The sequence below is a fragment of the Leptopilina heterotoma genome, unplaced genomic scaffold, assembly GCF_015476425.1.
Source record: "Leptopilina heterotoma isolate Lh14 unplaced genomic scaffold, ASM1547642v1 Lhet_13, whole genome shotgun sequence".
In the NCBI taxonomy this organism is placed as follows: Eukaryota; Metazoa; Arthropoda; class Insecta; order Hymenoptera; family Figitidae; genus Leptopilina; species Leptopilina heterotoma.
The window spans coordinates 2,470,468-2,493,598 of NW_025110848.1; the positions used below are offsets into that span (position 1 = coordinate 2,470,468).

At 27.3% G+C, this 23,131-nt stretch overlaps 4 protein-coding genes across 4 annotated transcripts; 2 read left to right on the forward strand and 2 right to left on the reverse strand.

Moving 5' to 3' along the window:
• The first annotated feature begins 1,779 nt into the window (after positions 1-1,779).
• Positions 1,780-3,682, forward strand: LOC122512919 (protein IMPACT-like). The gene is made up of 5 exons (XM_043629064.1): positions 1,780-1,950; positions 2,180-2,412; positions 2,517-2,786; positions 2,886-3,039; positions 3,144-3,682. The coding sequence occupies exons 1-5, from the start codon at positions 1,930-1,932 to the stop codon at positions 3,294-3,296; spliced, it is 831 nt and encodes a 276-aa protein (XP_043484999.1). The 5' UTR covers positions 1,780-1,929; the 3' UTR covers positions 3,297-3,682.
• Positions 3,683-3,744: 62 nt separating this feature from the next.
• LOC122512918 (coatomer subunit delta) lies at positions 3,745-7,084 on the reverse strand. Its single transcript, XM_043629063.1, has 8 exons — positions 6,607-7,084; positions 6,485-6,524; positions 5,858-6,081; positions 5,353-5,741; positions 5,091-5,261; positions 4,688-5,001; positions 4,234-4,550; positions 3,745-4,124 (listed from the first exon to the last, which is right to left on the reverse strand). The coding sequence occupies exons 1-8, from the start codon at positions 6,607-6,609 to the stop codon at positions 4,035-4,037; spliced, it is 1,548 nt and encodes a 515-aa protein (XP_043484998.1). The 5' UTR covers positions 6,610-7,084; the 3' UTR covers positions 3,745-4,034.
• Positions 7,085-8,490: 1,406 nt separating this feature from the next.
• LOC122512917 (thioredoxin domain-containing protein 11) lies at positions 8,491-14,723 on the reverse strand. The gene is made up of 10 exons (XM_043629062.1): positions 14,355-14,723; positions 13,706-13,916; positions 13,394-13,624; positions 13,116-13,322; positions 12,857-13,054; positions 12,207-12,640; positions 11,758-12,043; positions 11,438-11,668; positions 10,405-10,598; positions 8,491-10,318 (listed from the first exon to the last, which is right to left on the reverse strand). The coding sequence occupies exons 1-10, from the start codon at positions 14,531-14,533 to the stop codon at positions 9,847-9,849; spliced, it is 2,643 nt and encodes an 880-aa protein (XP_043484997.1). The 5' UTR covers positions 14,534-14,723; the 3' UTR covers positions 8,491-9,846.
• Positions 14,724-14,886: 163 nt separating this feature from the next.
• On the forward strand, positions 14,887-22,779 carry LOC122512892 (WD repeat-containing protein 44). The gene is made up of 6 exons (XM_043629026.1): positions 14,887-15,412; positions 15,943-16,117; positions 16,200-16,832; positions 18,870-19,007; positions 19,289-19,579; positions 19,750-22,779. The coding sequence occupies exons 1-6, from the start codon at positions 15,345-15,347 to the stop codon at positions 21,481-21,483; spliced, it is 3,039 nt and encodes a 1,012-aa protein (XP_043484961.1). The 5' UTR covers positions 14,887-15,344; the 3' UTR covers positions 21,484-22,779.
• Positions 22,780-23,131: the final 352 nt, after the last annotated feature.

Below are 23,131 nucleotides of genomic sequence, written 5' to 3' on the forward strand. Positions count from 1 at the left end.
TATGAAAAGTTCAAATATTCAAAGATTTTAATTTGAAATTCATTTTTAAATAAATATTTATTAGAAAGTTCTACGAGAATTCAATTATTTAACTATAAAAATAAATATTTTATTAAACTTTTATTAAACAATTGAATTTTCATAAAGAATTTTATCAAGAAATTTTTAAATAATTGAATTCTCTTGACAAACTTTAATAAAATTTTCAAGAATAATTACATTTTTCGAGAAATTTAATGAAAATTGAATTAAAAATAAATGAAATTCTGCCGAGAATTTTATTAAATGTTTTGAAAATAATTCAATTTCGGAGAAAAATTTTATTATTTATAAAGATAATTGCAATTTTGACAAGAATTTAAAAAGATTTTTAAACATTATTATTTTGAAACAAAACAATAAATTATTTTGAAAAAAATTGAATTGTTACGCAAAGAGTTTCATTAGAATTATTGAAAACAATTTTATTCTTTAAAGATATTTAATTAAAAATGCGTAGCAACCCTGTGTTAATTTGTGCATTTGTTAATGTAAAAATTATTCTGCACAATACGCTCCGAGTGGGAATTTTTCGTAAACAATCATCCATAACCTCAAATTTGAGATATGAATTTCATATTATATTACCAAAGAACTCACATTTGTTGATCACTCCGTAAATGTTGTTGTTGGTTGTTAATATCCTGTAAATGTAGACTGTTTCTTCTGTTTCCTGAAAAAAAGAATAATAATAAATATTAGATACATATATACAACATTAAATACAGCAATAATATTCGCCCCGTTAAGAGCGAATTTTTACCTTTATGCACACAAATATCTTCCGGTTGAAAAGTAAAAAACAACACTCGCGACGAAAAATATATTTATTCACCCCGACACTATCGAAAAATGCAAAAACTTAATCCAAGTTTCAGAGTTTATAAAATAATCACGTTCCGAATTTCCAACACGAACGACAACGACACGAAAAAGACGACGAACAATGGGCAAAAGCTAATCCACGCATTAAGACTGAATTTCACGACACATAATTCATACGATTAACACAAAACTACTCGAAAGTAAAAAATAAGCACGAGAATTCAACAATTTTACGATTTTAAGCAGCTAAAACTTTAAATCAAACGTCGGAAAAGATGAAAAAAGTTGTTATCTCAACCATCTCAACAAAAGCAATATGGCGGACGAGAATACCGCGAACACCGACAACTATTATTCACGAATCCTGATAAACTACATTTATTTCACCCGAAATTTATATATATTTCCAATCTTAAACAACTGTCGAACAATATTTTATCTTAATTTACACTGATCACTAGAAAAAACTATAATTTTGCAACGAAAAACACAGAGCTACTTGAGCACGATCTACACTGGGGAATCTCTAACCGGAAATGACGGCCGTTAAAATGGCGCGAAACCAAGTTAGGTTAGTCAAGTTCAAAACTATTTTCTAACATAAGAAAATAGTTTCTATTTTGACTAACTTTATTTTAAAAATAAAATTCTTTGTATTTATCACGTATTTAGAAGTTAATAAATAATAATTTTAAGAGTCTATTCTACTTTCGCCTAAAATTTATTTTCGCATAAAAATACGTTTCAATTTTCTTAATTTTCCTGATAAAAAAAAAAATTTTTTATATTAATTTATTATTAATTAATTCATATATTATTTGAAAAGCCCGCTTAAAAAATGATTTTTGTCTGATTTATGTTAGGTTAGGTTATATTTATAAAAACAAATATAACCTTTGATCGTTAAATTATATTTTAATTATTTTATAAATATAAAAATAATTCTTAACAAATTTATCCTTATAGAATATTATGATATTAACACCTGGAATATATTTTAATAAATTAAAGTTTATATGGATAAAAAATATTTTAACGCTATTTGAAAAATTATATTGTTTATAAATGGATAATTTAACAAAACAAGTAAGTTTTTTATATTTTATTCTGAATTCTGAATTTTTTATAATTTCGAGAAGTGAAGAAAAAAATAATTAACAAACATTAATTCATTGAATTAATAGATTTTTCTCGTTTTTTTATTTTTTAACTATAAAGTTATTATTTGCAAATAAATAACGAATTCGAATGAATAAAAATAAAAAAATGTATTAAATCGTAATGATTATTTACAAACATATGTTTCGTTTTACAGATAGAAGAAATTGAAGCTCTCTCTGCAATTTATGATAAAGATTGGCAATCAGAGGATGAGGAAAATAGAGTATTTAGTATTAAAATTAAGGATAATGAGAATTATGTAAATTTGTATTTTAAATTGCCTAATGATTATCCTTTATCATCGCCACCCTCTTATGAAATATCTGCACCACATCTAAATAATTCTGAGAAACTTAATTTAAAACATCTCTTAGATGAAACATATCTGTAAGCTCTTCTTATTAATATTAATTTTCATTCCTCTTAATTATTATTCTCTATTTATAAATTTACATTTAAATAAATAATAATTTAGATGCTTTCAATTCTAGTTCCAATATTGGTCAAAGTATAATATTCCAGTGGATAGAAGTTGTGCGAGAAGAAATTCAGTCAAACAGTGAAAATAAAAATAAAGAAGACGATTCGTCATCAGATAATGAAAATTCAATTGTTGAAAATTCTATAATAGAGAACCAGGAGTTATCAAAAACTAATTTAATTGATAACGAATGTCAAATTACACATGGAGAAGTGATTTTCGATAGAAAAAGTTCATTTCAAGGTCATGCTGCGACAATTTTAACAATTGATCAAGTTCAGTAAGTTTAGAAAATTTGACTGAAAAATAATTTTAAAAAACGTGAAAGAATCGAAAGTAATAAGAAGTGGAATTAAATATTTTTTTTTTTGCTTTACAGTCAAGTTCTGGATAAACTCAAAGAAAATCGTAAAATCGCTAATGCAGCGCACAATATTTACGCCTATAGAATTTGCAAAGAAAATACATTTATTCAGGATTGTGAAGATGATGGTGAAGCTCAGGCTGGTGGGAGACTACTTCATCTTCTCCAGGTAAAAATTTTACATTTCTTTTATGTATAAAAAAAATTACTTTTCTATTTATATGTTAAGTAAAAAAAAGTAAGAAAATAACGAGAAAATAAACTTATCAATAGATACTTGATGTGAAAAACGTTATTGTTGTCGTGACACGTTGGTATGGAGGTGTACATTTAGGTCCCGATCGTTTTCGACACATCAATAATGCTGCACGTCAAGTTCTAGAAGTTTCAACTCTTATTCCAGACAATAAATTACATAAAAAGTAAATATAAGTAATTCGCTTGCAAAAGGAGTGTAAAACTTCACAATAATGAGAAGATACTTAATTTCACTTTTCTGTCTATATTTCCAAACTGTCTATAATTCATATAATAATGTTCACAAAAAAAAAAGATTTCTATATACCTATTTTTTAAAATTTACCATTTTTCTGCTATCTACATGAATAATTTGTACAAATGTATAAAAATTTTTAATTGATGTACATAGTTGAAATATTTTTCATTGGAATTGTTGTTATAAAATGTAATTAATTAAAAATGAAATAAAATTATATTCATACATAAACAAAATATTTACTATTCTTGATTTCTTTTTTAAATTCTACTAGTTAATTATCTTAATTATCTTAATGATTATAAATGATTAAAAATTGTTTAATGAAAATAAATCTGAAAAAGCAAACTTAATTAATTAATAAAACTAAAATATGGATAAAATGAACAAAATTTTTAATTAAAGTAAAATAACAATATTATAGGAATGTTAAAATATTTTTGTTTTGTTTTTTCTTATAAAACGAAGATAAATACTTCGCTTTTACTGTGTTAGTGTTTTACAATTTATATTATTACCTAGGTTACAAAGAAATAAGCCGCAGCTTAAGCTCAACATTTGAATTAAATGTATTTATCCTCATGCACTAATACTTCTTATGTCCAATTAACTATAATTCAAACGAGTGAGATGTTATAATACAGTGGCAATGTCAATTTTTTTCGTTTTTATACCACTTCATAATTGTCTGTGAAGAAAACTGTTTCCACTGAGTGTTTAACAGGTGTCTCGTCTTCAACCAGGAAAACATTAAGGACCTTGAGAAATTTAAAAAAATGAGTAAAAGCTATTTATTAAGTAAGAGTTATTTATTTAATAAATTAATTAAATAACTATTAGTAGATTGGAAAAATATTTCATTTTTACCTTAATTTTGGCATAAGATGTCTTTGATGTAAAAGTGACATGAAGAGGGAAGAAATCAGAAGGCGTTGATGAAGGGGCGGAAAATTCCATAGATCCAGATTTTGTTGATGCGTCTATAATTGGCAAGGACCATGTTAGCATATTTCTCCTCGAATCGTGATTGTACTGACCGTCACATTCATTCACAACTGGATTACATCCCAGAGGAAGAGGAATGACAATTTGAACATTGTTTAATTCTAAATCAGTCTGTTCCAATTCGTATTCAATATTCACGTCACATCCACCGTCTCCATTCTCAGATGGCCAGCAATTTACTAAAATTAACATTAAATTGATTAATTAAAATTAAATTTAAATCAAAGGAAAAAGGTAGAATGTAGAAAAGAGGAAAAACAGGAAATCGAAAGAAAAAAAGTACGATAAGTTCTACAAAAATAGAAATAAATCTCACTTGAAAGAGGCAGTGCAGTTTCATCTTGAGTTTGTAACCTCCATTTCAAAACACCGACATCGGTGTTAATTGGAAAGGGTTTAGAGGGGATTTTTAATCCAATTTGACACTGCATCCTAAACAATTCCTTATCAACATTCGGATGAGTCTGTAGCTGAACTCCTTTCGTGTCCTTATTTTCCAGATGAACACGAATACGACCCCATTTCTCGTCAGAAATATTTAGCGTCACCAATCCATGAAGTTCAAATGATTGAACGCCACCATCTCTGCTCACGCGTAAACTAAGTCTCTCTTCTTGCCTCAAATGAACCCTGGACAAAAAAAACAAAGTTAATTTAAGCCATAACAGGAAAAGAATGTAGAAAATAAAAAAAATCAATTACTATTGAAAAATACATACGGCTCTGTGTTAACAATTTGCTGTGGCAGATTTGTTACTTTCTTTCCAGCAGCACTGGAATTATTCATCGATACAGTTTCGCCTTCTTCTTTAAGTTGATCAACGAATGAATCAACATCACGAGCTTTACCACCCAATTTCATTGCACCAGGTCCAGCGGTTGTCGTTTTTCTAAAAAAAATAATAAATACAAAAATTTCATTTTGGAGAAAATTCAAAATTAAATTCTTTTTCTTTTCTTTTAAATTCTTTTTTAACTTACGGAACTGACGAGTACTGTATTGGCTTCACCGGCTCAGGCATGAAATTCGCCGAATCGCCAATAGTTGGATTCGATGGAAATGAACTGTTTCCAAATCCACCGCCAAAATTTGGACTTTTAATGCCACCTTTTTTGTTCGCTTCCATACGTTGCCTCTGCAATTCTTTTGCTTTTTCGCGCATTTTATTTTTCGCTTCACGTTCTTGCGTAAATCGAACTGCTTGATAAACACGCTCCTCATGTGAATCCATTTCGACAAATGTTCTTATTTGCGCCAAATTTACACTCTCCCTGTAACCAAGTGCCACTATTTCATCGAATGCAAAAATTAAATTAAATGCATTCTCCGCTATCTCTAGTTCGTCCATTGATTTACAATATTCTGGAAGCTAAAAAGAAAATAGTTTTTTTAATTTTAATCTAATAATAGAAAAATTTTCCCTGAATTTTTCTCTCAACTATTTTTTAAAATTAATTTTAGATTGTAGATTTTATTATAACGTACCACACGGGCAAAAAGCCGTAATGTTTCCAAATCTTCGAGAATATTGCTGGCTTTTGTTGTTATTAGTAACATATACAATTTTTCCAATGGCTGATAAACATAGCGAACAGAATCTGTTTCAACAAAAGTGTGTTGTTTACCGGAACTCATTAACTTTGGAAATGCAGCTAATAATCCCTCTATTCGGGCTTTCGTCATTTCCACAAACTGACGAGAAATAATAGCTGAAAATAAAATTCATTTATTATAACAAAGAAATAAGTTAACAATCAAGTATATTATTGATAAAATTATTTAAAAAAAATAAATCAGTTTAAAAATTATTACAAAAATGTTTAATAAACCAAATACCAAAGATACTAGACACGAATCATCTAATCATATAATACACTATTAAAATAACAAAATAACACGTAATTGATAAAAAATTCCTTTTTACATCAAATGTCATGATGAAATACCAAAGTGACATTTGCCTTCAAAAGCCGGAGTGACTAATCTTGGATAATTACTGATCAAATCGAAAAACTATTGAAACTAACTAACTATCGAAATATTAATAAATATTAAAAGATAGTTAATATTTTGTAAATATTCACATGCTAAGGAATAAAAAACGTGACTTACTTTTCCCTGCTTTCGTACATACTGCAGCAGCAATGAGCACCTAAAAAAAGATGTCAAGTTTATCAATTAATTATTTAAAAATAGAGACGACAATTTCTGTCATTTATTATATAAACACTAACCATTTTTTGGCAGGATACTCAAAAAATATTTAAATCCTATGGTAAAACCTGATGGAATGTCTGCATATGCAATTCACATCAACTAATACATATATATGTATACAAAATGTGTGCCTAGCTGACGTGTGTTCTTCTAAAAGTCGATTTACAATGAAATTCACCTTCTGTCAGATTTACAATTCTCGTCAATAGTGATGAAAAAAATAATTTAATTAAAAACAATAATTGGAGAATTTTGTAAACAATTAAATTGGTCGACAATTTAATTTATTGGTTATGAACACTTTTGGAGCAATATTTAAACTCACAAAACGATGACAAATAGAATAAAAATTATTGTAAAATAGATCTTTAATTATTTAGACACTGGGAAATTATTATTTTCACTGTTTTTAATATATTTTTTAATTGTTTTAAAGGGTTTTTACACCCATTAACAAATAGCAAATACTTCTTTTGGTGATGTGTCACAAATATACGTCAACCTCGTACCTCCACGAATACAAAGACGCATGCGTAGCGTACGTAAATTCTTTTTCGTGATTGGTTGAATAATTACGATTGAAAGAAGAGGGAAATTTCAAATATAATTCGAGGATCAATTAAATCGAGGATCAAATAAAAGGAGACGCCTGTTTATCCCCGTTTATGCAAATGCTCTAATAGTCATTTGATCTAATTTAAAGGTTATAAATATTCAAATGATCTAAAGAACATTGAATATAATGTGATTTTATATAAAAGTCTAATTAATAAAATGAGTTTATTCTATAATTTATTTTTAAGCCAATAATCAAAATATCCAATTCGCATTTTCTATAATCATAAGCAATTATAAAATTTTTTCACGCAAACTTTCAACTGATAAAATAGTTGTATAAGCCAAAGTTTATTTTTTATAATTTTATAATAACCTAATTTTAAAGTGTTATAATTTTTAATTTGTATAAATTGTAATTTAACAAATGTCTGTCAAATCTAAATGTAGTAAAATATAATTTATTTAAATAAAATATCTTTTTTAAAAAATGCTAACAACCTCGAATCGTCAATTGATCAAATATTCAAAACATCTAATCGTCATTTCGTCCAATGCTAAAAACATCGAATCGTCAAATGGTCGAATGCTTAAAACATCGAATCGTCAATTGATCAAATATTCAAAACATCTAATCGTCATTTCGTCCAATGCTCGAAACGTCGAATCGAGAAAAAGTTGAAAAATTTGCTTGATGTAAGTTAACATTTATTTAAACCAAGCAAATTTTTCCAATTTTTGTCGATTCGACGTTTCGAGCATTGGACGAAATGACGATTAGATGTTTTGAATATTTGATCAATTGACGATTCGATGTTTTAAGCATTCGACCATTTGACGATTCGATGTTTTAAGCATTGGACGAAATGACGATTAGATGTTTTGAATATTTGATCAATTGACGATTCGAGGTTGTTAGCATTTTTTAAAAAATATATTTTATTTAAATAAATTATATTTTACTACATTTAGATTTGACAGACATTTGTTAAATTACTATTTATACAAATTAAAAATTATAACACTTTAAAATTAGGTTATTATAAAATTATAAAAAATAAACTTTGGCTTATACAACTATTTTATCAGTTGAAAGTTTGCGTGAAAAAATTTTATAATTGCTTATGATTATAGAAAATGCGAATTGGATATTTTGATTATTGGCTTAAAAATAAATTATAGAATAAACTCATTTTATTAATTAGACTTTTATATAAAATCACATTATATTCAATGTTCTTTAGATCATTTGAATATTTATAACCTTTAAATTAGATCAAATGACTATTAGAGCATTTGCATAAACGGGGATAAACAGGCGTCTCAATAAAAGGGAATCCAAAAAGTTTATTAACATAAAATCTTTATATTTTATTACGTAATAACAATATTTACATATTTTCACAATAGGCACACTCATTCAGTTTTTTCATACTTATCTAAATTGCATTTTTATAAATTATTCAATTTCAAGTACAAGTTAAGTAACAAATCTCCAACTTTGTTGCACTTTGTTGATCTTAATAGCAACATTCAGTTCAATCTCATAAAATCTTTTTTACACACAAAATCATCAAAATCTGACATATTTTTATAAATAAATTTACAAAAACAAATTATCTTAACAGCTAAGCTTACAAATCATTTAATGCTTACTTAATTATTTAAGCACAATAATGATCGTGTACAAAGAAAAAAATGTCTTGAAAAACATTCACAATAAAAATACAACAGCGAATCAAAAATATTTTCACAATACAAACATTATTAAATTAACTTAAAGTTAAAATTATTTAAAAAGCATTCAAGAAATGCTGTGTATTTTTGATGAAAATCTCATTTAAATGCTTGAGCAGATTTAGAGGTTACTAGCAGTTAATTAATTAAAATATCACCGAGTGATGAATTCAAAATAATACTATTAATTATATTTACATTATAATAATATATTTTATAAGGTAAATAATAATTAATTACTATTTTGTATTAATTATTACTCTTTTGTATTAATTAATTATTTTGCATTAATTATTTATTATTTTGTATTAATTAATTACTATTTCGTATTAATTTTTAATAACATTCTTATCAAAAATTAATTTAAATATTTCTCTCATTTGCCTCGGAAACTTATCAATTAATCAACTTAGAAAGTAATTTTTTCCTTTATTAATAAGTTAAATTAATTTTTCTTTGATATGTGAGTTATTGCTAAAAGGAAGTTTTGCAATCCTTTGAAGAAAAATCGTATTTACAATAATGATTTACAGGCACGTTCCTTAAGACATTCAGCTCTTTAATTTTCTATTGAAAAAAGACTTGATTTCGCAATCAACTTTAGAATAATATTTCTTGGCTTGAATTTTTAGAGGAACTTTAGTTTGGCCTCAATTTAAATACTCCTTTTCAGTAACTTTTTTCATTTTAATTAATAAACCTACAGTATATATGTAATATTTTAAACAATATATTTGTCTTACGGAAGAGACAAATTCTCTAATTTACATCTCACTTTTATAATACAATTCATTCGTTACATTTCAGCACCTTATGAGATTATATTTCTCGCAAAATATAAATTATTTTTACTTCAGTCTCTGCAGTACTATATAAGATTATTTTTTCTGTACATTTTCTTCAAAAGTTGAAATAGTTAATGAGAAGAGGAATTAATTACATTATTATCAACTACGATAAAAATATCACAACTCATCTCTCGATAAATGTTGTTTACTTCGAATTTGAGGTTTATTCGTTTCTCTCAGATTTCCATTTAATTGAGAGAGCTTTCTATAGTAGTGTTTAAATTTATTTTGAATTACCTTCACTTTATCCTTGTCCTTAACCAAATTGTCAGTAGATTCCAAAATTAAATGAATACTTTTAATATGATTTAACTTGAGCAATATCAGTCTCTTGTTGGCAATTCTTTTTCCTGATAATGAAGCGTGTCTTCGTAATTGTCGGTATTCGTGGAGAAGGTTATCGATTATATCTAAACAAAGCCAACGTATTCGAATCACACAATCCTTGTGCGATTCACCGGATCCAATATGACAAATATTAACCAAAGCTTCCACGTGTGAATCACCGTCCAAATTGGCTAAGACGAAATTCAAGAGATTCGCTATTGTCACTGGTAAAGTGAAAGGAAATACTGTGCTATCTTCTTTTCTGTAAAAAAAGAAATTTTCAAATTAATAAAACTCTCGGGGAATTATTTATGAAAAAAATAAATAAAAATAATTTGTGAAATTAACCTCTTCGCTGGAAAGAAAAGTATTGACGGATAACGATCCATATTATATTCCCATGGTAAATCGTTATTATCACCATCAACTCTCACAAAAATAAGATGATCCATTTTTGATAAATAATTAGCTACACTTAAGTATGTGTACGCAATTGCGCTGCAAAAACCGCAATAAGGAGAATGGTAGAACACTACAACGTCCTAGAAAAAGTTTACGAGAAAAAACATTAAAAAAAATTAATTTCATTTATTTTCGTAAGTTTTTAAATTCCTTTTTGTTTATTTACTTTTTATAATTTTTTTCCCTTTAAATGTCTTCAATTTTAAAATTAATGTATTGAAAATCATTGAATTCTTGCAAAGAATTTTATTACAAAATTTGAAAATAATTGAATTCTTTCGAAGAATTTTATTTATGCAAATTGGATTCTTGACAATGATTTTATTAAAAATTTTAAAAATCATAATAAAATTCTTTTGTAGAACTTCTTTGAATTTTTATAAAATAATGGAGTTTCTTAGATAATTTTAATTTAAAATTATGAAAGTAATTGAATTTTATGAAGAATTTCTTTCAAGTTTTGAAAATAATCGCGTTTGTTAATAATTGAAATTGAACATTTGTTTCAAAATTATATTAACATTTTTAGGAAATAATTAAATTCTTCTCAGGATTTTATTACAATTTTTTTAAATAATTTAATTCATTCAAGGAATTTTATTAAATTATTAAAAATAATTGATTTCTTTCGATTAAAGGTTTTGACAATAATTCAATTCTTTCAAAAAATTTCTTTTAATACCTATATTCGATTTTTTAAAGAAAAATAATAAAAAAAAAAAATAATAAACAATAATAATTAATTATGTACTTTAATAAGTGGATTTTTTAAATTTTGAATCTGAGATTATTTAAAAATTTAATTTGAAATTTGAAAATAAATAATTTTGTAATTTGCATAATAATAATGAATTGAATATTACGTTTCGCGCGTAACATCTGCGAGTAATTAGAAATAGTTATTAGTGACAATATTTACCTTCTTAGAATCTAAAACAGTTTCTAAAAAATTCTCCGTTGTCAATTCAGGTATATGTACCGTTGATTTCTCAATAGTTTTAAACTCCATGCTCTTCTTGTAGGAATGAGCAAAACGTCTACTTTTATCAGAACGTAATGTTCGTTGTAAAAATCCATCAGTGTAATTGTTAATAAATTCTGTTAATGAATACATTGAAAGTTCCTCTTTCAAAACATAATGACTCTCTTCCTGTTGATATAGAATTTACCATGAAATTATTTTAAATATTTTATTTAAAATTTAAATAAATTAAAATGTAAATAAATGTTCTATTTTACCGTGGGATCTAAAATGACAACTGCGGTTTTATCTTTCTGAGTTGAAATATCGATTCCAAGTGCTTCTGCAAAATGGAAATAGTAAAGACTATCGACGGCAACAAATGAGAGAGTTTTATTAATTTCACAAATTGATGGTGTCAAATTAAGATTTTGTTTCTCTTTGTTTTTCGGAAATATTGGACGATGGTATTTATTTCCAATCAGCAATAATCGACATTGTTCCTTGTAGAAAAATTTTTGTATCTCCACTGCTGAGTATGGATCATTTTCACCAGAATTAACACTGAAAGGAAAAAGAATATATATAGAAAATTTTCATCAAAAAATGTTTTTAATAATTTAATTCATACTATTTTAATAACTGAATTCCACGTTCACTTAATAATTTTTTTCTTAATGAATTATTGAAATAACTTTTCAATGAATGCGGATAAATAATTATGTACCTTGAATTGATTACATCTTGAGGATTATTTTCTTCCTTGTGTTTATTGCAACATAATTCGTATTCATTATTGTTTGTGAGTTTAGAAGGAACAGTGAATACATCCCTCTCGAGACACACTTCATTCATTTCTTTCAAAGGAATACTGCACATGGATTCATCAATTTGTTCAATAAAGTCTCTTTTTCTGCACAGTAGACACTTGTTCATTACTATTTGTGAGCAGCAAGTGTCATTAATCCACTGTTGAATCGAAACACTAACTGTAGGAATGGTATTTTGATTATTTAACTCTTTTAAAAGTTTAGAACACTGTTTACTTTTACTCTGATGTCTCACACTGGCTTCAAGTCGTTTTTCCCTTAAACCATCGACTAATTTGTTAGCTACAATATTATCAATACAATTATAATATCGTAGTGCCATCTCCTTCAACTGGAAGCATAAGTAATTAAATTCACTTACTATTTCATTACAAGTAAGCACAATTATAAATTCTTTTCTATTTTTCTTCTTCTATTCTTTTTCTATTTTCTATTCTATTCTCGGAATAGAAATAAAATTTATTTTATTAATTGGTTAAAGGACCAATGTTTTAAATTAATAAAATAAATTTTACTTATAGTTTACTATAAATGGAAAACTTCTTACGAGATTGTAATTGTAATTTTCCTTATGCAGAGGATTTCTGGGTGTGAAGAGAAAAAGTACTGGACCATCCCAAAGATAAGGAGCAAATGTTGAAGATTTACTCCCCGGTGGTTGGAGCCAAAGATTGACTCGATGCGTTTCCTTGCCGGTCCAAATCAATAAATTATCTGTCGTCCACTTATCAGTTTCAGCATAACTCTAAAGAAAATAATCTTTAACATCAGATTCTAAACGAAAAATTAATTTTCATCCAACTTACTATAGATTCATTCCACATGAATAGCCTTGCGTGAGGAAATTTAACAACACTGTAATTTAATTCGGCTATTTTTGGATTAGTAATGGCAGCGTAAATAATTTCCTGATTTGGATCCCTTTCGAGCGATCGCAATGAGGCTAAATAAAATTCCTTATAACCTGGACTATTGGCCACTCCGGTAAAATTAAAAAAGCCCAAAACTACAGCCTGTAAGATAATTGTTCTTTTAGTTTAAAATAATTGTAATTATTGCATTTAATATAATTTAAATTCATTACATCTTTCTCGACAAGAAGACTATCCAATTGTGTTTTGTCGGTTATTCTAATAATAGACTTCATAACTGCATCGAGAAATTTTATCATATAAGGAGCTGTTTGTATGCCTTTATAAGGAATTCCTGAATGCCTCGATGGATAGAGCATTAGAATTGGATAACTTTGGATTTTATTGACTTGAGCTCTACATTCTGATCCAGGATGCCAGCAATTAATTGCAGCAAAGAATATCTAGAAATAAGTATATTTTACCAAAATATTTTATAATAAAGAAATTTATTACATTTTTATTATTAGATTTATGCCACCTACCTGAGAATGGTAATATTTAGATACAGTTTCAAATTCTGCCCTTAAATTCTGACTTTCAGCATCCCAGGGTGCATAGTACATTATAAAACTAAAATCCGAATCCATTATCCTCTCTATCATTGCATTTAAATGTCCTTTGTAAAAATCGGTTATTATCGAACTTTGATTGAAAAAAGGTCGTGCATTTGGTGGTTTTGATATTTTTGGAGGTCTGAAATCAGTAAAGAGAAAAAAATGTGACGATAGAAAAAAAGTGTAAAACTTCAATTTTTTCCTAGAATATTAAAAAAAAGTTGGGTATCTAAAAACATTTTTAAGACTCATAATACTTATATGCTTTTTTGTAATATTACATAAAGAACACCTTATCGTGTCTATTTATAAATATCGATTTTTTAATATTCTAAAACCAGAAATGTACACGTAATAAATTATATGATAATTTTCTATATACATTATGAAAATTGGACATACTAAAGAGAATACAAGCAAATGAAAATTCGAAATAAAATTCCTATTTAGGAATTTTAAAGAAATATTTTTTTAAAATTAATAGAGAAGATAGAAATATCGCACTATTCGATAAAAAATAGAAAAACATTTTGTTTTGTATTGATAACATAACCTTATAAGAACTATTGAAACTTACGAACTTTGCAGGGCAACTAGAATAGTAAATATGATGCCGGCGAAGAAAAAAGAATTAACGCACGAAAACATCTTGCTAGCTAACCCTTGATTCGACTTTTTGGCCACGTTGTTACTTCTTGAATCTTGAATTGTTGAATCTGGATCATCAACATTATCCCACTCTTCGCCGGACATCATCTACTAAACCAAAACGAAATGAAAAACCAATTTTTTTATCATTAATACCACATTGCTTCAAATTTTATTCAAATTTCTATCACAGGAATAAATTCAATTTAAAATCATATTAGGCCAAGTTCCTTTAATTTAACACTACAATCATAAAATATTTAATGACAAAACCATCAAACATTTTTTCCACACAAGAAAAACATTATACCAACAAAAGAATAATAAAAATAAGAAGAAATCCAATTGGTCAGGTGTTTCATAAATTTGAAATTACCGCTCACCTTTCGATATTATTATTGGTTCACACAAATTGCGTTCAATCTCACATGAAAAGAGGCTTAAATTTATGAAGGCTGAGTCACATGTTCACTGATCGAACTGTCAAACTCGGATAATGTCACTTGACTAATCGTTGAAATTTAACCTCGAAGTCCTTAAATTTCTTGTAAAATTTCATAGTTAATTAATTAGTTTCACATTTTTAAAGTAAAAATCTTGAAAACGATATATTATTTATTCATTATTGCGTGAGATATTTATGAAATTGACATTTTTATCTAATGTGAAAAGAGCAAAAAAAACGGAATGGAGCATAGAACCTTGTTGATCAGTCGAATGAAAAAGTTGAATATTTTTTAAGAATAAAAAAAAACTCGTTATATTTTCTACTACCGGTTTGTTAATGTAATTTTTTTATTAAAATTTGTGAGAAGACGTTTTTTTAAAAAAAAGTAATATCGCGATTGTGCGACATAAAAAAATTTTTGACAGTTTCGATGCTGTCTCGTGTACTCACTCCAAATTCTTTATACAGACAATGTCTGAAAGCAGTGAATCTGAAGAATTTTTCGACGCAGAAGATGACACCCATCATAGAGCGTCAAGGTAATATTTTTAATTTCTTTTATTGACATTTAGGATAATAAATTTTAATCTCACATGGAAGATTTTAGATAAATTACGATCTATTCTTCTTGTGTCTTAGATTTTTTTTCGTTATGTGACAAAAATTTTAATTATAGTAATATATCAAACGTGACACAATCGCGTGCTGTAAAAACTAATAATTTGGATTGTAATTAATTTTTTTTATTGTGAATCAAATTTTATGTAATAGGATTTTTTCGTAATTACTTTGAAGGGGAAATTACTGTTTCTATTTAGTGAATTTTCCATGTTTCGTTGTTTATTATTTTAACTGTTTTTGTTTCGAAAAAAAGTCTCCTGACTTATTTTGAATAATTTAAAATTTCTAAGACAGTTTTTTTAAAAGTATTTTATCACTAAGATCATTATTCTCTAGAGTGGAAAATATTTTTCACTTTAAGTGAGTTTTAATTACAAATCAGTAATAACATTTAAAAAACAATTTAGTAAATTTTCATTCTTGACTGTAACGAGTATTTGATTTCTAGGAAAAGTAAAACTCATCAACCGGCTCCCGCTGAGCAGCAAGAGCAGCAGGATGAGAAGTCAGTGGAAAATAAACAAATTGATGATCATGTATTCGTGAAACCTGTTGACCCAAAGCCCCTTCCAGAATCAAGAAGTCAAGTGGGCTTAGAAATAAAACAAAATGCCGAGAAAGTTGTAAGATTTCTTTTTCAAATCTATTTCTAATTAGTTGATTGCGGAAAAAAATTATTAATATGCAAAATCATTTTCTAAATAGGATGAAAATGATAAAGGAACGGGAACCGACAAAAGTGTTGAGAGACGAAGATTTCGTGAATTACGTCAACGAATGCAAACGGAGGACGACGATATTCCAATTAATAATTCTCCGCCTGATAGTCAGACATCTTCCATTGAGGGTGTTTATCCAACTCCCTCAAAGACATCTCATCCATTTAAAATAATTGAGCACGATACATTTAGTTTACAAAGTATGACTTCCTTAGGTCGTGTTGGTCGACTATTAGCTGGAACATCGGACAGTGCATCTGGTATTGTTGCGCCAGGTTATCAATATCCATCCAATGTTTTATCGCGTAGTAGTCAAATGTCATCGATAGCGAGTATTTCAAGTAAAGATGAGGATGTTGCCTCGGGCAAGGTTTCACAATCTTCCAGTAGTTTAACACTTTCTGGCGAGATGCTGCAGGATTCATTGAATGGCAAATCAAATTGTTCCGCTTCTTCGCATGGCGATAAGCCCGCATTGCTTCAGGAGCCAGACGTTATTGCGAGCACAAAAAATAATGGAAAGCCCGCTGATCCGCAAAATGGCTCCATTCCAAAAGTGCCCGTCGCACCTCCACGACGAAAAAAGAAAACGAAAACACAAACACCGACTGAACTTGCCGTAAGTTTCAATACTTGCGAAATATGTATTACAGATATTTACTTTGTTTTTGTTTATTTTCTACTTTGTTTTTCATTTTATTTATTTTATTTTCATTTTATTTTTATGCTTTTTTATTCCTCATTTATTTTTCACGTTACGTAGTATTTCATTTCTTATTTTTATGCAAATTTTTATTTAAATATCAATTTTAATTTTTGACTGACTTTACATTTAAAATTTTTAAAAATTAACTTATTAACTGATTAATTATTATTTATTACTTTCTAAAATATTAATAAAATTCTTTGAAACAATTTAATTATATTCAAAAATTTTCATAAATTCTTCTCAAGAATTCATAATTTTATAACAATAATTCGTAATTTTTATAAAATTCTTCAGAGGAATTTAATTATCTTCTATATATAATTATTAATTTTTTATTAATTATCTTCTATATTAATAATCGTTGCATTTCGGTGGTAATCTGTTCGCAGTTTGAAGTTAGTTGTTGTTTTCTTTATTATTTCCTAACTTTTTTAATAATTTTCCTTTTTAAATATTTTCAATTTTAAAATTAATGTCTTGAAAATCATTGAATTCTTGCGAAGAATTTTACAATTTATAAAAATAATTGAATTGTTTTAAATAATTTTATTGGAATTTTTTGAAAATAATTGAATGTTTTGAAAGAATTTTATTAAAAATATTGAAAATAATTTGATTCAATCGAAAATTTTTATTAAAACGTTTAAAAAGATTAATTTTCCTTAAAAATTTTATCAAAACTGTTGAAAATAATTGAATTTTTGAATTTATAATTAAATTAAATAATTGAATTTAAAAATATTTGCATTCTTTTGAGAATATGCATAATTACATTTTTATAAACAAATTGTATCATTTTCTAATATTTATAGAATATAATTTAATATTTTACAAGAAATTTCTTAAAATTTTTTTAAATAAATTTTACAAACAATTTTAGAAATAATTGAATCTTGGAATTATAATTGAAATTTCTTAAGTTTTGAAAAAGACATTTGAATAATTTTCAAAAAATTTATTAAACGTTTTGAAAATTAAGAAATTTTACAGAAAAAAAGATTTTAAATAACCAAAAAGAAACAAAAGGGAAAAATTAAAATAATTGAAAATAATTGAATGTTTGCAAAGACTTTACTGTTTAAAAAAATAATTGAATTCTCCCAAAGAATGTCAAGAATTTAATTCTTTTCATAAATCATAAAATTCTTTAGAGGAATTTAATTATTTTCAATAAAGTTTAAATTAAATTCCTTCAAATAATTACATTACTTAAAAATTTTTATTATAAAATTCTTATGTTAAGAATCTAATTCTTTTCATAAATAATAAAATTCTTCTAAAATTTCTCTAAAGGAATCCATTATTTAAATTTTTTTTTTAAATTCCTCGAAAGAATTTCAATTGTTTTCAAAAATTTTGATAACATTTTTTAGAAAAATTTAATTATTTTCAGTACGATTGTAATTGAATTCTTTAAAAAAATTTAAATTTTCTTCGAAAACATTGAATTTGAATGTTTACAAATTTTATTAAATTAGTATTTTCATAAGTTATGAAATTCTTCGGGGGAATTCAATTAAGTACTTTCAATACAATTTAATACAATTTTTTGATAAAATTAAATTATTTTTAAAAATTTTAATAAAATTCTTTAAAAGAATTCAATTATTTTCAAAAATGTTCATAAAATTTTAGTAAAATTACAAAAGAACTCAATTATTTTCAAAAATGTTGATAAAATTTCTCGGAAGAATTCAATTAGTTTCAGTACAATTTTAATCAAATTTCTTTGAAAGAATGAAATATTTTAAAATTCAAAACATTAAAAAGAAAAATTATAAAAAAAATAGTAAACAGAAAACCAAACACTAAAAAAGTAACTTCAAATTACGAACAGATTACCGAAGTACAACGATTATTAATATAGATAGATCGGATTTATTTGAAAGTATATTATTATTCTGATTTTGAATTATTAATAATATCTTTGATAATTATGTTTTATAGCCAGCACCAAAGGAGACCGTGGTATCGACATCGCCATTACCAAGTCCTGCGAGTACAATAGAATCAATCACTAGGGACCTTGAACATTGCCTTGATATTCGATCGGCTACGAAAGGGCAATATGTAGTGAAACCCCAGGTAAATTTATCAACGAAAAATTTTTAATACAATCGGAAATTACAAAAATTAAACAGAATTTTGCCGTAGGGCAGGGGAATGTCAGAGAATTTTATCATAAATACTTTTTTAGTAATTCTGACAAAAAAAATATGAATAAATCCGAAAATTCAAGTCAGGTTTAAAAACAAGTTTTAAATTTTCTAAAATCTAGTTCTTTTTTTGTATTCCTACTTGTATCTAAGGGGTGAATATGTTTTCGAAATTGGAATTAAAAATGACTTTCTTGTTTATTCTTCCAGGATGAGGATAAATCAAGAGCACAGGGACCTTCGTCCGAGGAATTGGAAAGAATAGAAAGAATGAAAATTGAATTGCTAAGTATTCCCTTGAGTGACAAATCAAATAGTCCACTAGGATCGATTTCGAGTAATAGCGTTGGTCGTTATTCCTTGGGACCTCACAAATTTACCGGCTTCAGTCCTCAAGGTTCTAAAGAAAGGCGCAAATCTGCCGGTGATCAAGATATGGTCAAGCAACTCAATATGCTCGTCAGAACGCGAACCGATTCTGGAAAACGTCTCACTGATATGGTAATTAACAATAACACAATTATAACTTTAGAAATTTAGAATTGAGAAATTTATAACAAGTATATTTTTATTCATTTTTATTCACTTTTATTAATTTTTATTTAAACGATTCTAGCGAATAAAAATCGTTCTGTTTTTTTTATTGATTTCCTTTTTGTGAAATATTTCAGGAAATTCTGGAACAGGTAACAGTATTGAATTTGGACACCGGTGAAAGAGTGCCATTAAGTATTGCCGAAGATAAATTGCCGCAGTGTGTGAATCCCCTGTCACTTCATATAATGAGATTAACGTCCGAGTATATAAGTAATACGAGTTTGGAAAAGGAGAAGGAAAGTGACGAGGAGAGTGTCGACAGTAAAATGTCAAGTTTACCACCTGATGAAGAATTATCAGTTGGTCGTGTTCGTAAGAGAACACAAAAGTTAAGACGCCTCTTGGGCTCAACAGTGAAGAAAACAATGGATAAGGCAAAATCAATTGCACAAGAAGTATCGCACGCGCGACATAAAGAGGACGTAATGGATATTGTCGATGAAGTTAATCCCGGCGAGCAACAATGGATAAAATTAAAAGCATCAAACAGTCACAAGGGTCCCTATGAATTTGGCAATTTACAACACGTTCAAGATTTAAGCGGTGAACATGTCGGTCCAGTTTGGTGTATGAAATTCTCCGCATGCGGTCGTTTATTAGCCACCGCAGGACAGGACAAGGTATTGAGAATTTGGGTATTGAGGGATGCCTTCACATATTTTCAGGATATGCGAACGAAATATAATGCTGAAAAAGTGAGTCCAACGCCATCGCAAGAATCATTGGTGTCACAGCAATCGATGGAGGATCCAAATGTGATAGCGAGCGCCTTCAGTGAAATTGAAGGCACCAAGTGTCCTTTTATGCCAAAACCATTTTGCACATACGCTGGACATACATCCGATCTATTGGATGTGTCATGGTCGAAAAATTATTTTATCCTCTCGTCATCAATGGACAAAACAGTACGTCTCTGGCACATATCGAGAAAGGAATGTCTCTGTTGTTTTCAGCATATTGATTTTGTCACTGCTATTGTATTTCATCCGAGGGACGATCGTTTCTTTCTCTCCGGTTCATTGGACGGTAAATTGAGATTGTGGAATATTCCCGATAAGAAAGTTGCCGTTTGGAATGAAGTCGATGGACATACAAAATTAATAACGGCGGCAAATTTCTGTCAGGATGGACAATTTGCCGTTGTTGGCTCGTACGATGGTCGATGTATTTTTTACATCACTGATCAATTGAAATATCACACGACAATTCATGTGCGTTCAACGAGGGGAAAAAATTCCACGGGACGTAAAATAAGTGGCATTGAACCAATGCCGGGTGAGGATAAAATTCTTGTAACATCGAATGATAGTCGTATTCGATTATACGATTTACGTGATTTAAATCTCTCTTGTAAATACAAGGGCTATGTGAATGTAAGTAGTCAAATAAAAGCGAGTTTCAGTCCCGATGGACAGTATATTGTCAGTGGATCGGAGAATCAGTGTATTTACATTTGGAAAACGCATCATGATTATTCAAAATTCTCGAGTGTCAGACGAGATAGAAATGATTTTTGGGAGGGCATTAAGGCACACAATGCTGTTGTGACTTGTGCTGTTTTTGCACCAAATCCAGATACAATTATTAAACAAATTGAGGCACGCGAGCAAATTGATAATAAAGGAGAGCAAAAAAATATTGATAGTATCATTGCGCATGATACGCCTGTTGATCCAGTTGTTGAACAACGTACAAAAGGTTGTGGTGGACATGTTCTTGTCAGTGCTGACTTTAACGGTTGCATTAAAGTGTTCCTGAATAAAACAAAACCAAAGCATAGTTCTTTACCAGCTTCTGCTCTCGCGTAATCGACATTTTATTTGTAAGTAACAAATTGGCACATTTCATTTGGGGGGAAAATTTTTTTTTTCTATTTCTATTATTTTTCTATTTTATTTTCTTACAGAAATTAAATTATACATAATTTACAAATTTTTGTTCAATTAAATGAAAAATTAAATTCTTCCAGAAAATGAAAAATGGAAAAAAATTTGAAAAATTTATTTTTCTTTTATGTCACAAAAATTAGGAATGTTAATTAACACTTTTTTCTCCTAATTGAAAGGCCAAACATTGATCATCCTAGGATGTTAAAATAATTCAGAATGAAAAGAAAATGTTCTAGGAGCAATTTTGCAATTACTGGAACAATAAAAAAAATGTTGTAAATATATATTACGAGAAGAGAATATTTTAACACAGGCTTTGAATAATTTTTCCGTTCGCATATTTTTAAGTAATCGGAAATATTTTTTTTTGTTCTTGTTATGAAAGTTAAAGTTGATCAATATTTAACATTCACATTGGAATTTTTAATTCTACTGGAAATTTAATTTATCTAAATTTTATTGAATTGAAATCTAATTCAATTTAAATTCAATTTAATTTCATATTTAATTTAATTCAATTTAATTTAATATTTAATTTAATTCAATGTTTAATTTAATTTAACGATTAATTTAATTTAATGTCTAATTATCAAATTTCTTTCTTAAATATCAATGTGAGATTTTTAAAAATTGATTGACTTTTTCTGCTTGTGCCATTCGTTTTTTTCTATCACCAAATATTTAAAATGAAAGTTCCATTTTTATCAAACAATTGACGATAAATAGTTAGCACAATTATTGCAAACAGTGGTATTAAGGAATTATTATATAGGCTCTGCTGAAATGACGCATACATCGAATATTATTAAAAGAAAAGATCGTAGAATTAAAAGAGAGGAATTTTCAATTTTCATAATTCGAAAAAATGGTAAAATTCAATTTGAATTTTCTATTTTTTTTATTTCTATTTTTAACTTTGTAATTGAAGCGTTGGGTGCAAGAAGGGCGTATAACAAAAAACGACGAACGGAGATATTTCATGTTTAAGTTTTTAAACTTTAAAAGCCCGAAAACTGTGCATGCAAATTAAATAAACTATTTTTTATTTAATTAGTCCACTATTGAGCTATCAAATTAAAGTGTAAAATTAAGGGAAAGTTGCAATTAACTATTAAATAATAATGTTTTTCAAAACTAATTTATACGCCCTTTTTGCACCCAACCACTTGCTTAACCACACAATGTTTTAGGCGTTAGTAAAATTTAAAGTTTAAACTTGAGATAACTTTAACTTTTGAATATTTTGAGATATATTTTGTGATTTTCGTTATTTTTAACATATAATTAATCCTTAAATCATTTCTAATTATATTAAAAAATGAACATTTCAAATAGAAATTTTTTTTAACCAAATTTCTGTAAAGGACTGTCGATTTTCTCTTGTTTTTACATTCAAATTGTATTGGAAAACGTTTAAAGTTACAAAATTATGTTACATTCGCGCAGATTTTTATTCCTAGCATCGTCAAGAAGTCTCATATCAAAATAAATTTTTGGTAATAAAAACCAGATGATATTGTAATCGTTCTCATTCAATAATTTGAAAACGGGCGTTATCCGCCTAACG

Excerpts from the sequence above, each read along its gene's own strand:
- LOC122512892 (XM_043629026.1), top strand. The coding sequence starts at position 15,345 with ATGTCTGAAAGCAGTGAATCTGAAGAATTTTTCGACGCAGAAGATGAC. Across the intron at positions 15,413-15,942 it reads ACCCATCATAGAGCGTCAAG|GAAAAGTAAAACTCATCAAC; the intron begins GTAATATTTTTA and ends TTTGATTTCTAG. Across the intron at positions 16,118-16,199 it reads AACAAAATGCCGAGAAAGTT|GATGAAAATGATAAAGGAAC; the intron begins GTAAGATTTCTT and ends TTTTCTAAATAG.
- LOC122512919 (XM_043629064.1), top strand. The coding sequence starts at position 1,930 with ATGGATAATTTAACAAAACAA. Across the intron at positions 1,951-2,179 it reads TGGATAATTTAACAAAACAA|ATAGAAGAAATTGAAGCTCT; the intron begins GTAAGTTTTTTA and ends TTCGTTTTACAG. Across the intron at positions 3,040-3,143 it reads GACTACTTCATCTTCTCCAG|ATACTTGATGTGAAAAACGT; the intron begins GTAAAAATTTTA and ends ACTTATCAATAG.
- LOC122512918 (XM_043629063.1), bottom strand. Across the intron at positions 6,082-6,484 it reads ATGTACGAAAGCAGGGAAAA|CTATTATTTCTCGTCAGTTT; the intron begins GTAAGTCACGTT and ends TTTTATTTTCAG. Across the intron at positions 4,551-4,687 it reads AACTGCACTGCCTCTTTCAA|TAAATTGCTGGCCATCTGAG; the intron begins GTGAGATTTATT and ends TGTTAATTTTAG.
- LOC122512917 (XM_043629062.1), bottom strand. The coding sequence starts at position 14,533 with ATGATGTCCGGCGAAGAGTGGGATAATGTTGATGATCCAGATTCAACA. Across the intron at positions 13,055-13,115 it reads TCATGTGGAATGAATCTATA|AGTTATGCTGAAACTGATAA; the intron begins GTAAGTTGGATG and ends TATTTTCTTTAG. Across the intron at positions 12,044-12,206 it reads CAAGATGTAATCAATTCAAG|TGTTAATTCTGGTGAAAATG; the intron begins GTACATAATTAT and ends TTTTCCTTTCAG.